The 15,624-nt window shown below is 39.8% G+C and overlaps 1 protein-coding gene across 1 annotated transcript in view; it reads right to left on the reverse strand.

The window, feature by feature from the left end:
- Positions 1–15,624, reverse strand: part of LOC118835453 (androgen dependent TFPI regulating protein) — a 107,302-nt gene that overhangs the window by 18,634 nt on the left and 73,044 nt on the right. The window contains exon 4 of the mRNA XM_036742640.1: positions 11,029–11,144. Within this exon, the coding sequence (XP_036598535.1) occupies positions 11,029–11,144 (116 nt within the window). The remainder of the gene's footprint in view (positions 1–11,028; positions 11,145–15,624) is intronic.

Raw genomic sequence — 15,624 nt, forward strand, 5'->3', positions numbered from 1 at the left:
GGACAATGATTAAATGTGGTTATAAATATGTTTATAGATATGAATATGGGAATATGGAATTGGAACTGAAGCTGTGATTTCCAGGATATAGAAAACTCCCTGGTAAGTAAGCTTTTACTACCAATGTAGGTCAGCACATTAGTTTTAGAGGGTTGTTTAGTGCATTGAGAAATTCAGTGACTTGACCAGGGTCAAACAACCAGCCTTTGTGAGAAATGGAACTTAGCCTGGGTCTTCCTGGCTACTAAGACAATTTTCTATCTACTAAGTCATGTTGCTTCTCATATGGACATATATCTGGATGTTAACAAGACATTTTAAAAAGTCTCAAATATCTTTGTGGACAAGATCTTCAAAGATATATATGGCCTATTATCCAGTGAGATGATACTTGCAAATTGCTTAGCACTGTGGTACTTTGCACAGTAGGTATTTAATAAATACTTATTCCCTTTTCCCTCCCACAGATGTCTTCCAGCTCTAAATCTATCAATCATTAAACATTTATTAAGCACCTACTATGTGCCAGTATGATGGATAATTAATAACTCTGAAAACAATCTGAGCTATATTATTTATTAGCAAAATAGGCTTAATAAATGGGTCAATGGACTCCCCAGTCAGTACAAAGACCCTAAATACAGAGTGAGAGAGATTTTTATGTATTAAAAGCAATTAATCAAATAAAACCAATTAATTAAAAGAGAACAATTAACAGGAAACAAGCCAGGATACAAAATTAGGTAATCTGATTCCTAACTGGAGGAAAGATTAGGGGCTTTCCAAGTTGGGAGATGAGGAGAGAAAATTTTGGTTGACCTGGAAGGAGAGGTGAGTAGGTTTTAGGGTCTTTCTTTTCCCAGAATTGAGAGTTGCTGATTAATTGCATCCACCAACATTTATGAAACACTAGCTGACTCTTACCATTGCGTTTTCCATGGATCATTTGCTGAAAAACAAGATGGAGGAGACTATATATGGCAGCACAAGATGGGGTTGGTGTTCATGAGACAGAATCTAATTGGTTCTCTTGATTCCCACACAAAACCAACTCCATTTTGTAACTGGTCTTCACTCCATTTCATTGTTGGGCACTGTGCTAAGCACTAGGGATTCAAAAAGAGGCAAAAGACAGTCCTTGCCTTCAAGGATATTACAACTTAATGGATCTATTAAGAAATGAGGTGATTATCTTTACAATTTTATATAAATTAGAGCAGGGCTTCTTAAACTTTTTTCACTCTCGACCCCTTTTTGTGTTTTGGCAGCGTTTGTGGCATTGCTTGGCATGACAGCATGTGAAGTGCAAAGTGTTCATGCCTTGTCTTCAGAACCAAGGCTAGAAGGAAGTGATGCAACCTGAGTAAGGACTGCCAGCAACACCTTAGATTCCTTACGTGCTTGATTTTTAATTAATTTTTGGTCATTGTACATTCAGAAACCTTTTACTGGTGTCAAATTTTTCATGACCCCGTATGGGGTCACAACCCATAGTTTAAGAAGTGCTGAATTAGATGATAATATGGTGAGGTAGATTCTGAATTGGTTGATTGACCAGACTCAGTGGCAATTAATTATCTACCATCAAATGGCAGGGATGTCTTCCCTGGTTTATCTCAGGTATCTGTCCTTGACTCTATTCTTTTCAACAATTTTTAATCAATTATTTTGACAAATTCAATTTAAATCCAACAAACATCTCTTAATGGCAAGATACCATGCTAAGAAGAAGGAAGCAGTTCTAATTTTTTTTATATTCCTACTCCCTTATACTTTGACCTTAAATTATTCCTGCACAATGCCAATGACAAGTGTATTCCCAATTTGCCTTTTTTCACAACCATTTCCCAAGGATACTAGAGGAGATGGTTTAGGTTAAAGCTTGGGATGATGGGTGAAGAGGAGTTGAATCAGGGGAAAGAGAGGCACAGTATTTGAAATTTTGTCAATCTTGTCATTTATCATGCATATTTACCATGTAAAACTTACTAGTTTTAAGATTTCCAAAGGGCTTTACAATATCTCATTTTATCCTCACAACAGCCTTGGGAAATAAGTGTTATTGTTATCTTCTTAAACTTTTTATCTTTTATTTTTAATTTATGGAATAAAACAAACATTTCAAGTCACTTAACCTCTGTCTGCTTCAGTTTCCTTATCTATAAAATGGAGATAATAAGCCCTACTGTTATCCCCATGTTATAAATAAGGAAACTGAAGCAGACAGAGGTCAAGTGACTTGACAGCCAGCATTGATGACAGATCTAAATCCTAAGTCTCCTGACTCCAAGGGGCTCTCTATTACACCATTGCCTTTCAGGAAAAGTAAGAAGACTTCCATGAGAGATGGATTAGTTCCAAAGGTCTATGAGACCATTGATAATACTGTCTCCCTAGCCACTGGAAAGCTGTGAGAATTATTTTTTTATATGCCTACCCCCTTAAACTTGGATATTAAATTATTACCCCACAATGCCAATGGAAAGTACATTCCCAATTTGCCTTTTCTCACAACCATCTCCAAAGGATGCCAGACGAAATAAGCTTAAAGCTTGGGATGATGAGGGAGAAAGAGTTGAACCAAGGGAAGGAGCAGCACAGTATCTGAAATCTTGTCAAGTGTAAGCTCAGTCTCTACACTGTAGAGGATGTCTTCCAAAGAATCTAAAAGACATATGTTCACTCCTGCCATTCTAATCTGTTCCCATATATAGACTAACGCATGGATTTTATGATCAGAAAAATAACAAAAACAGGCAGCATGCATGAGGCAGTCCCCATGGACATTGGCCTCAATGGCTATTTTTAGATGATCATAATATAGTTTCAGCAGTGAAATACTTGCCAACTTAGAGCTATTACAAAAATCTGACTCACGTTTGGTTCTCACGCTCTCTCTGGCCCTGGCCCATATCTCTTACCTCACTCTGGCTATGTTCTTTCCGTATTTGACCAACCAAACTGGCATGCTTGTAAGCCAACCCACTAGTAATTGTCCTAAAATGTCTCCATATACTTATCCCTCTCAGAAGACTTGCATATGTCACCCCTTTTCCCCATACCCTTCCCTGTCCAGCCAGAATCAGCTTTTGGATGTCTTGGCCCTCAAAATGAAATGCCCTATGGAACCCCAGAGTGTTATAAGAGGGCTGATAGCCGTTCAGTATCTGGAACTACCATATTGGTCAATAGACAGAGGTTGAATTACTGTGGAAAAGTACCAAGAAAGAAGGAAAAAAAATGAATGTGACCAAAATGAAATGTCCTCATCTGGAGAAAATTCATTCTATCAGCAGCAAAAAGTTATGAGCTTCAAGGAAACCAAAACCAAACCATTTTCTCTTCTTACTTGCAACTAGTCCCTATTACAAAATACCATTCCTTCCTGCTGCAGTCCCCCCAATACAGTCTTCCCAGTTCTCTGCCTTATTAGATCCTTGTCCCTACCAAGTCCATATTCATTGGGAATCTGAGCACACTGTTTGACTTAAATGTTGTATTCAAAAATCTTGGGGTAAATTGCTTAAGGCAGTGACATATGTGTCTTTTTGTAGGGAGGGTAGAGATTGGGGTGCCCTATCTTTCTAAAGCTGGAAGTACAACAGCCACTCATAGGCCTGATCTCACTACTGATCAACACAGAAATATTAACCTGTGCTGCTTTCTGATCTGGTCCAGCTCACCCTCCTTAGGCGGCCTAGTGGCCCTCTGCTTGCAGGGTCCCACCATATTGGTAAGGGACTTAGTGCAGACACCCAATTGGCTTAACTCACTGAGGCAGAATTCCTGAGCTCACATGGGCCATCAGCCTTAGCCTTCCCAATAGTAGAGATTACAGGTATGAGTCACTGCCACAGGCCTCTTTATGTCTTCGTATCCTACTCAGTACCTAGGTTAGATGTACATAGAAAGTGTAATGCCTTTGAGGTAACCAAACGCCCAAAAAAGTGAGGATTCTTACTGCTTTTGGACTTACAATAAAACCAGTAAAGGAAGGCAGTGTGGAGTGATAAAAAGAAGAGTAACCCCCTATCCACTATGCCTGTTGTCTGCTTCTGACCGTGTTCCCAATCATGTTTCACTTTGTTCCTGCCTCTACTTCCTCTGGACAACACCTCCCTTTCCTCTCCAATTGCACTGCCACCAGAAGTAAAGTTGGGGTCAGTGAGGAACCTCTACCCTGGGGTCCTCCTCTCCTCAGTAGTGACACTCTCCTTGGCTCCATCAATTTGGGGAAGGCTCAGCCATGCTATACTGCAGTCTCACTTCTCTTTCTCTCTGAACTCTACCTTTTTTTTCATCCCCTCTCTTCCCTTCCTTCCCTTCAGATATGAGCACCTCTTTCTGCGTTGTGTTCTCCCACTAGAATGTAAACTTCTTGAAGGTAAGGATTATTTTCACGCTTGCATTCATATCCACAGAAGCTGACTCAGTGCCTAGCACATGGTAAGTATTTAACGATTTCTTAGACTCAGTAAATCTCAGTCTCTATATCTCTCTCTGTCTTTGTCTCTATCTTTCTCCCTGTTTTTCTATCTCTCTAACTCCTCTCTGACTCCATCTTTCTCTCTGTCTCTTTATGTCAAATTCATATGCGTAAATTTTTTCCCCTTACACCGTTGATTTTTTAATGGGTATCATCCTCATGGCATCAAATCAGGAAGAGAACAAGACTGAAAAACTGCAGCTAGAGGCAAAGCATATGGAATGATTTTTTTTAAAAAAAAGCCATTTACAAGCAAAAGTTATGAAGTAAAAAAGAACAATTATAAGTACCTACTCCTAAAGGATGCAGCAAGAAAGTGTTCGTTAAACTAAAAGCACAGAGATCAAGTTGATCACTAATGCTAAACCAAAGCTAGCCACTTAGTTAGAGGCAGCCTTATTTTGAGCAGTGTCTACTGATTTATATGCTATGATTTAAGGGTCCCCTCTTCCTACCGTGTAAGTTCATTCATTCATCCATTCATTCATTCAACAATGATTTATTAAGTACCTCTTGAGAACACAGCCTTGCATTAAGAACAGGGAAGAATGCAAAACTCAATTTATTTTGTTCCCTCTTAAACCTTCTCCATTTCTGTCAGGAGCAGCATTACCGTTTGTCCAGTCTCCTGTGTGTGAAAATTAGGGATTATCTTTGACTTTTCCCTTTCTCTTACCCCTTAAACCCAACAGTTGTCTAGTACTATGGACTTTTACCTCAGTAATATCTTTCAAATCTGCCCCTACACTCAATTCCCATTGATGCCATTATATATGATGTAGACACTAGCTACTACCTTCCTCTTCTATTGAATATCTTCTTTATAGGTCTTTTCTCTTGTACTCTCTCTTCCCCCTCCAACCTACACTTCATACTAATATCAATGAAATCTTTCTTAAATATTCATTTCTTGACACATCATTCTATTCAGCAGTTACTAGGGGCTCCCTTCTATCAAATAAAACTCAGTCTCTTTTGACAGACATCCATGGCCCTCCATTTGGTTACCGCCATCATTGTTCACAGCACTGTACTTAGTATTGCAAGACATAGGTAGTCTCTCCTAAGAAGCTTTCAAATTCTTTGAAGACAACTAGAGTGTAGCTTACCCTTAGAAAGATTTCAACTACTCCTCCCCTTGATTCAGCTCCCCACCTTCACCCTTATCCTTAGTCGAAGTCATCACTTTTGCCATCCTTATGGATGGTTGTGAGGAAAGGGCAAATAGGAATGTACTCTCCAATGGTATTGTGGGAAAATAACTTAAGGCCTAAGAATATGTATTGTTGGTATGTAAAAAAAAAATTCCCCAGCTAACTTATCTCATGCTACTTCTGCTTATTCTGCCCCCCATCCACACTGGTCTATTTTCTTGCACAAAAATCCCCTGAACATTTTTGAATTTTGTGTCTCATCAGGGGCCTGGCACAGTGGTCTACACATAGTAGGTGCTTAATAATTGTTTGTTGAATGAATAAATTGATTCAAAATTTAGATAAGACACTAGTTTCTGGTCTTATGGAGTGCAATTTGAGGGGTAGGTGGTATGACACGCATATAAATAACTATAATACAAAATAAAACATGATAATTGCCTAGGACACACTCCAGAAAAAATGCTGCTCTATGAAATTCAAAGGAGAAAATATTGTTACTAAGTGAAGGAAGATTTCTAGGGGGAAGTAGTTTTTGACTTTGGCATTAAAGAAAATTATAGGAATCCAACAGGTAAATGAACAGGAGCCATTTCAGTCATAGTGGACAGCATACGAAAAATCACAAAGTTGGAAATGCAGGGTGTGTATTAAGAAGGCTAATTTGACTGAAGGACAGAAAACATAAGGAGGCGTATAAAATGAGCGTGGAATTATAGTGGCACCAAAATCTGGCAGGTCACAAGTGCCAGGCCAAAGAGTTTTAATAATAATAATAACAATAATCTATAAGAGGCAATATGAAATGAGACTGTAGCACCAAAGGGTTTGGGTAATGACAGTAACAAAAATAATACTGTAACTAGCATTTATATAAAGCTTTAAGGTTTGCAAAGTTCTTTACAAATATTACCTCATTTTATCCACAACTCTGGGAAGTAGGTGTTACTATTACCCCCATTTACAAATAAGAAAATTGAAGGTCAGGGTCACGTAGCTAGTAAAAGTCTGAGGCTAGACAGAACCATCGTAAGGTTTTGAGCAGAGGAACACCATTGCCACAGATTGTAGGAATTCTGCGGCAGAGCTCTGCTATTATTTATTTCCTCTCCCAGCTGGAATGTGAGCTCTGTGAAAACAGGTACTATCTGACTTTCTTTTTATATTTGCTGTGCTTAGTGTGTAGTGTGATGCTGGGTCCGTGATCAAAACTTAATAATCCTTTTCCATTCCATTTTATTTGAAAGGTAGAGTGAAAAGTATGAAAGATGGATGGCAGTGTGGTAGACACGGAGGTGGGAAAACCTTTACAAAAGCTATAATAGGCCAAAATGAGTAGTAATAAAAACTTATGTTGGGGTGGTGGTAGTAGTAAAAGAAAGGAGGGGTATATATTGGAGATAGATGTCAGGAAAAGAATCAACAAGACTCAATGACTGGTTAGATTTGAAAAGTGAAGGTGACTGAAGAATCAAGGCCAAGTCTAAGGTTTCAGAAATCAGTAATGCCACTGACAAAATTTTTGAAGTCTGGAGGAAAGCATATTATTATCTTGTTGGACATGTAGTTTAAGGTGTTAAGAAGCCATGCAAGTTAAGATGTCCTATAGGCAGGCCGAATTCCAGAGAAGACAGAGCTCTTCAGAGCCAGATTTGGAAGTCAGCTTCAGATGCCATGGCAGTGAATGAGTATTATTAAATTGAGATGTGAAGGAGAGAGAGGTGAAGTCATAGCTATTTACACAGAAAGATTCCCCCCATAGCTTTTGCTTCTAGGGATAAGATGGAGAATGGGGAAATGAATGGCCTGCCTTGGAAGATAGTGAGTTCCCCTTCATTAGAGATCTTCAAGAAAAGGCTAGATGTTCAGTCTTCTCAAGTATATTGTGGTAGAGATTCTTAAGGATCATGAATTTAGGTCTGTGAGGGACCTGAGCAATCAGCAATCAGCAATATTTTACAGATGAAGAAACTGAGGTAAAGTGACTTGTCCAATCTAACAAAGCTAGAAAGTGAAAGAGCTAGGATTTGAAGCCAGTTCCTTGGACTCCAAATCTGGCACTTTACCCACTGTACCTTGCAACTTCTCCATTTGCTTGGGTATGAATTAGATGAGATGTCCACTGAGGTCCATTCCAACCCTAAAATTCTGTGATTGCAATCTCACCAGGAGACTGGGAGGGGTGAATGGTAGTAATAGGGGGTAGTTTAGGTTTTCAGGAAGTAAGGAAATATGCAAGTCCATTCAATTCAATAACATTTATTAAGCACTTACTGTGTTTAAGGCACAGTGCTGGTTGTTGAGAATGGTAAGATAAAAGTGAAACCATCCCTCCCCTCCAGAAACTTAAAATTAGGTAAAGGAAAAATTTGCTAGTGAATGTGGTAACAGATGGTAGGGATGAAGATGGCCAGGGTTTTAAGAGTATTAAAGCTCAGCACATGCAACTTATGATCTTAGAGAATAGTAGTGATCTATGTGTGAGAACAGTGAGTGAGTGTGGGTGGAATAGAGAGGTTTGGAGGTGAGAGCTACAAATGTCTTGGGTTTTCTTTGACTGCTTGTTAGTGGCTCCCAACATGCGCGTGCATGCGCGCGCGCGCACACACACACACACACACACACACAGAGCAAGCAAGCAATAGTGAAAGCTGTAAGATCAGATTCTGTCTAGCATGGCTTATGAAAATTGCAGACACAGCTGAGCTTCCCTCGGTTTCCATTCCCAAAGGAGGATGCCTTGAGGGATTCTAGCAAGAGTAACCTAGCAATGAGACTGCAGAGGGGCAGAATATAAAGAGAAGCTGAAAACAAGACTTTGGGGAACCAACCCCTAAAAAGAGCGAAGACAAAGGGAAAAAACCAATGAAGGAGACAGAAGCAGAGAGCAAGGACAGTCTGGTGTCTTGGAAGCAAAGGAAGCACAGACCATATAGTAGGAGGTGATCATCAGTGCTACTACAGAAAGGTCAAGGAGAATGGAAACTGGAAAAAACAAAAAGTCACTGGGTTTGTCAATTAGAAGTTCATTAGTGACCTTTGAGAAAATAATTTTGGAAGAGTTGTAGGAACAAAAGTCAGAACAAAAGAGATTCCAGAAGAGAATAGATAGCATTGGTTATAGGCTAGTTCTTAATGATATTTTGCTATGAAGGTGAATGATAGATAAGACAGTTGCAGGATGCTATAGAAGATTCAAGGGAAGGAATTCTTTTTAGCACTGGGAAGACCCAAGTATATTTGTGGGCTGATGGGAAGGAGCCAGTGGAGAATGAGAGATGTATGAGAGAGAGGCAAGCTTTCTGATGAGAGAAAGAACAAGAGATTGGTGTAGTGAAAGGTAGGATGATACAACTCTTTCCATCAAGAAATAATTGAATTTGGAGTCAGAGGACCTGGATTTTAGTCATGGCTCTACTCCCTCCTTGTGAATTTGGGCTAGTCGTGTTTCCTCTCTGGGCTTCAATATTTAGAAAGGATTAAGACTCAACGACCTAATAACAATAATAAAAATAGATTAAGGGTCTTTTATGGAAAGCAAGGAAAATTTGGTAGTGAATTGCAGAGAGCTCTGTTTGTATTTCTGCCAATGACAATTAACTGATGTCTAATCTGTCTAGGGACAGATTGGTCTCTCTGATGTAAAGTACTTTGCAAACTTTAAAGGACTACATAAATGCTAGCCAGCTGTTATGAGTAGGAGTTGGTGACCCCCTCTTGAAAAGGACCTTAGCTCCCATTTGTTCCCCGACCTCAACTGTAGGGAGGTCTGTAGGCTATACTGGAGAGGGGACAGACTTGAGCCTATTGCAAGGGTCTAGCTGAGAGGTGATGAGGGCAAGAGTGGTGACTGTGTGACTGGAGAGAAGGGGATATGTAGCATAAATGTTTTGGAGATAGAAACGACAAGATATGAGGTTGTATTTAGCATGCAACAGAGAATCTTCTGACCTTTGTCAAACTTGACGGCCATTCCTCACTGCTGGTGACTCATGGAGAGAGGGAATGGGAAGGGGTAGAGGACAAGTGATATTGCCAAAAGGAATCTAGAAGTCATTGCTAGCAATTACAACCTTCTTGGCAAGAAACCACAGACATTAGAGATGCAGGTGATATTTTCGTCACTACTGTTTGAAAGGAAGAAGAGAAAAGCACATTTGAGAAGTAAATAGCTATTTAAGAAGATGTCTGAGATTGGTTTGGATTTCTGAACCATGGTTTAAAATACAGGAATGTGGGGTTCCTGAAAGGAGGTAGACTTCACCTAATGAAGGCTAGTCGGTATGAATTTGTCTGGTGTTTTATGAGCCAAAGTTTTTCAATTGAAAATGGAGAATGAGGGAGAAAACTGTAGGTATCATTGACAGGATGAGCATTCTAATGCAGTAAGAATAAATGGTTTGGATTGGAGGAACCAGAATGATAGAGCTACATTGGAGAGGTACATGGGATGGAAGGAAGAGAGGGATGGGACTGTTCTATCCACAAAAAAAAAAAAATAGACTGTCTGGGCATTAGAAAAGTTAACCAGCCCATGGATCCAAATGGAAGGTATATGAATGTTGGTATTATGGCTGCAGCTAGAATGGACTTGTATTCCTATTGATGGTGGCTCTTGGGGTAAGATTCTTCAGGGAAACTGGAAAAGGAAGCTTCTTAGCTAGCTATTGCTGTTTCCCCTTTGCTCTATACTTTAAACTACAACCTCAATCCTCTCTACACCGTGGCTTATTCTTCAGGTCCCTGGGCAAATGTTCAAAAGCCCCTTAGGAACTTCCATGACTGATGTTCATGCAAATCAGCCCACAATGACATCTGACTACAGGAATGAACAAAATCCAGCACAAACTACTCCAGGGAAAGCTTTATATGGAATAAGTTTAGATGCCTTGGCTCACTTAGCAATTCAAATATTTTAATTACAGACTGAGACTATGTGCAAAAGGTGGGATTGATGGGGGTAGGGGGAACATAACAATTGTAGCATTCAAATGACTAATTCTCCTTGAGAAAGGGAGCATTCCTAGGATTGAGAGGTAGCATGTGTCAAGTTGTTTTTCTAGGTCTCATAATTAAAAAGTTACAATCCTCTTTGACTGAAAATCTAGCAGCTGCCTATGTTCTGTGAGCCTGGAAGTAAGAGTCATAGTGGACCAAGAGAGCTCTAGTGCAGGGGTGGGCAACCTGGGGCCTCAAGGCTACATGTGGCCCTCTAGGTCCTCTAGTGCAATCTGGATTCAGTCAAAGTGCCACACTTGAGGACTAGAGGGGCACATGTGGCCTCAAGGCCGGCCACAGGTTCCCCAGCCCTGCTGTAGAGGATTAGAGGAAAAGGTGGACATTAGTCATTCAAAGAAATTCCCAAGACTTCCTTCTTGAGGTTCTTACCAGTAGATGTAGGCAAAGGCAGCACAGCCTAGTAAAGTGAGCCCTTTTTTCTTAGATGGATACTGATGCGGTTTGAGAAAGATCTCAATCAGGGAAAAAGGCAACACAGCAGTGTGCTAGAGAAGAGAAAAAAAAGGATTAAAACAGGAGCTGAAGAAACATGATGATTTGCATTGAACTGAATTTTTATAATCATCTTTCTGCCATTTAATCCATACTTCATTCAGCTGTTGGACTTAAGTCTTCAAAAACACCCCATTGGACCATATCACTCTCTGGCTTAGGAACCTGCAATGCCTCCCTGTTAAAGGATCAGGCCATGTTCAACTGCCTGACTCTTGAAGTCCTTCAGGATCTGGCCCCACACTACCTCCTCAACCTTCTGACCCAAACAGCTTTGCTCCGTCAAAGCCTACCTCCTCATGGACTTTTGGGCATGCCATGTGCATTCCCACCTCCATACATTTACTTAGACTCTTTCCTTTCATACTATTCACCCATCACCCCAACTATTCACACTTTATAAGTCCATTGCTCCCAGAAATAAACAAGAATTCCATTTCATCAGTTAAGTTTTCTGTGACCACTCCATCCCACTCTGATCTCTCCCTTCACTGTACCCCACAGTTAAACCACTGAATTGAACTACTATAATCATTTCATGTTTACAGCTTGTCTCCTCAACCTGATTAAACTCTTTGAAGTAGGGACCATGTCTCACAGTAATACAAAGCTCTTTCCTCACAACAACCCTGTGAGGTGGGGAGGACAAGTATTATTATACCCGTTTTAGAGATGAGGAAAAAGGCTCAGAGAGGTCTCTTGCCAAAAGAAGTGTCGGAACAGTGATTCATACCAAGGTCTTCAACTCCAAGTCTCTTGCCCTTTCCGCTAAATCATCTTGGCTCTGTTTGGCTTTTAGATTGCTTGGGAGACAAAACACATTATAATTCCATAGATTTTGACCTGAAAAGGACTTCCAAGGCCATTTACTCTAATTCCCTTATATGGGGACACTGTAGCCCAGAGAAAAGTATTTGCCCAAGGTCACTCAGAGAGTAAGTGGCAGCACCAGTATGTGAACTCCGTAAGCTCACTTCACTGAAGAACTTCACTGCACCACACTGCTTCTGATTTCCACTGAGGAGTAGTCTTATAAGTGCACCCTGTATTACAGGGATGATTATTCCCATTTCGTAAATGGGGTGGGGGGGGAGGAAGCCAAGATAAAGTGGCTTGTGTAAGGTGATAGCTAGTTAAGTATTCAAGCCTGAATTGGAACCCAGATCTTATGACACCATACCATACTCATTCTCCAACAAATAAAGTCAACTCTTTCTTCAGGGGACCTCTGAAATCAAGACGCTGCTGCCACCCTCCAATCCTGCCCCCCAACTCAGCTACCTGTAAGCCCATGGAGTTCCTTACTCTGTCAGAAAGCCAAAAGGAGTCAAGTTCTATTAAGAACCATTAACTCTCCCATTATACTTGCCATTGATCTAACAGGTTTTATGAACCCTGCCTGCAGTTAACAGCTTCCGTTTTGTACATTAATGGTCATTGGCAATGGTATTCCTGTGGAATCATGTAGTACATTCGCATTAGAAGTAAATGAGTCTGCCGTGATTAATGTTTTAACAACAAATACCACAGGCATGCATGACTGGTCACCTATTATAAAACCCTGCCCTTCACTGGTGACATTCAATTGGTTTTCCAAATGAATTCCTCTTAATGGCTTCTGGGAAGTTCACTTCAGTGATGTCATTAGTGCTGGGCCATATACTATGGCTTAATACTAGTCGAAAGGGCTTTAAAAGCATCTCATTTTCTGGTTGGGGAGAGGGAGGAAGGAAAGGCAAAGAGGAAGCTTGTACTCTGTTAGCTCTTTTAAATATCGAGCTGCTGTGTATAGCCAACCATGATGCAGTAAACCTCTCAGGAACCTGAGTGTATTGGTATTTCTTTCCACAGCAACAGAAATCAGTACAGTGTGTGTCATGAAGCATATGTTTTAAAAAAATGAAAGAGGGAAAAAAGAAAGAAAAGAAAATCAAATTTGCTCACTGCTCAAAAAAGAAAAAATATCTAATCATTAGGCTGAGATTGACACAAATTAGAATGCTGCCAAAAATCAGTGAAAACAGTGACTCATGCTGTATTTCAATTAACAGTTTCTCAGTTTCCCTCATAAACAGGGAAGGTGACAAAAATTAATTATCTCTGAGGGGGTAAAATATTTCATTCCAAAGTAAACAAAACATCACTGGCTGAAACAATAGTGTGTAACAGCGGGAGGGGATGGAAGAGAGAGATCCATCCATCTTTCCTTGTCAATAAAACTATCTGTGTGGTGGGATGTGCTTGAGATTTCTCTCTCCAAAGGTATCAGTAATGGAAAAACCAGAGCTTTCGCCACCTTTATCCTGACAATTTTATTTTAAGAACGGCTTTATCTTCTGCCCCTTCTACTGTGCCTAGTTTCACCTGGGGTTCTTGGGGGAAAACGAATTGTAGATGCCATTTAAGGATGGCTATGCCAGGAATCTCATTGAACCATTTAGCTGTAAAAAAGTTTTGTAAAGAGAAAAGCCAATACACCAGGTCATAAAGAATTGTTACTAGCCTCCCTTAGGCAAGTTATTCTTGTAGAGAAATGCCTTGAGGTAAGTATATGAGTGGCTAGTGTAAGCAATGTCTTTGTTAAAGATGATTTATTAAATGTGGGTAGGGAAAGAAGGCTAGGACTTGCAAAGGAATCTGTTTGGCTTGCCTGTTATACGATGGGCAGGAAGGTTTCATCACTATCTAAGCCCATGCAACTCCCATGGGAGGTGGTCACCTCTTTCTACATAAATGTATATTAAGTACCTACTAAGTGTTGAGCACTGTGAATAGATCTGAGGGAGAGGCAAAGTTTAAGTAAGAAGAAATGGTCCTTGCCCTCATGGAACTTACAGTCTGGAAGAGAGATATGGCACTTGTACAAGTAATAATAATATAATAAATACTCTTTCTTTTAAGAAAGGGAATACTTAACTTTCTCCACCAAAAGGAATATAAAAAGCCTGGATATTTAAAAAAAATCAGATACCAATATTTCTAAAAATGTTTTATGTTCTTCCCTACATGCCACTCCCTAGGAGTGAATGTTCCCTATATTGAGTGGACCAACATAAATTGACTTCTGCCCAACAGGATCAGCATGCAAAGATCTTTATTCTTCTGATGTTTCTAGTGAGGTGCTAAAAATGTTGCTAGCTATTTTATCCTTTCCTCTGTTCCCAAATTCAAACATCACTCTGATACCATGAATAATCTCTGATAATGGCTAGACAGCCCTTGTGCATCTGAGAGGTTTGTTTTAACATACTTAATGGTTCTAAGGGAGGCTTTTGTTTTTTTTAACAAAAATAAATATGTATTTCACACATTCACACACACGCACACACACACACATGCATATCTTAAAATGTCTGGCCTCATCTAGGAAGGGGTTTCTTGACTCAGAACCATTGTTGTTGTTCAACCATTTAGTTATGTCCCATATATATATATATGTATATATGTGTGTGTATGTATATATGTATATATGTGTGTGTGTATGTATATATGTATGTATGTATATGTATGTATCTGTATATATAGTATATGTATGTGTATATATGTATATATATACATATACATGTATTGTGTTATATATTATATATACAATATATAATATATATGCATATATTTTATGTATGTATATATATACATACTTATATCTTATATATTAGTTATACAATAGTGCACAGACAGTAAGGCAAGATTCATGATATCGATGGTGACCTTGAATATGCCTGTATAGTTCGGAATTGCAAAGTATAAAAGATTCTCTATGTAGAAAGCAGAAATAGTAAAACATTTATTCAGACACCAGAGGATCAAATCCCAGAACCAATAATTCCAATATGACATGGCAACAATTGTATTCCAAAACCAGTAAGTCCACCTCAATGTAACAGCAAGGAAATTAAAACACAGTATCACAGCAAAGAGCCAAGCCATATTCTAACCTTCGCTTCTGTTAGGGCCTTCCCATAAACACTCACTCAGGAATCCTAACTGTCTGCTTGTCTGGGTCCTCTCCTCCTGCAGTTCTGAAAGCCTTTGCAGTTCTCAGAACCCTTACAATTCTCTCTTCTTGAAGTTCTGTCTTTGCAGCTTTCTCCTCTCCACTCTCCGCAGTTCTCTAATCTGCACTCTCTGCAGCTCTCCAGTCTCCATAACTCTCTAGTCTCCACAACCCTCCAGTCTGTCTGAGTTCTCTCTCTTTCTCTTTGGGCTGAATTCTCCTTCTGAATGCTGAATTCTCTGTCCTGAATTCTCTGGATTCTGAGTTCAATGGCTACCCTCTGGGTATATATACCTTGTATATGGCTAGGGCTTAGCACTTAATAGCAAAACGGTGTGGGCCTGCCTACAAGCAAGTCTCTCCTAATCAAGCTTCCTTAAACTAACTCCACCTGAGGCCTATTAAATGGGTGGGGAAGATCTTTGATCACATTAGCACCACAACTGTATGGTCCATAGGGGTTTTCTTGGCAAAAGTAC

Source organism: Trichosurus vulpecula, chromosome 1 (assembly GCF_011100635.1).
Source record: "Trichosurus vulpecula isolate mTriVul1 chromosome 1, mTriVul1.pri, whole genome shotgun sequence".
NCBI classification, from domain to species: domain Eukaryota; kingdom Metazoa; phylum Chordata; class Mammalia; order Diprotodontia; family Phalangeridae; genus Trichosurus; species Trichosurus vulpecula.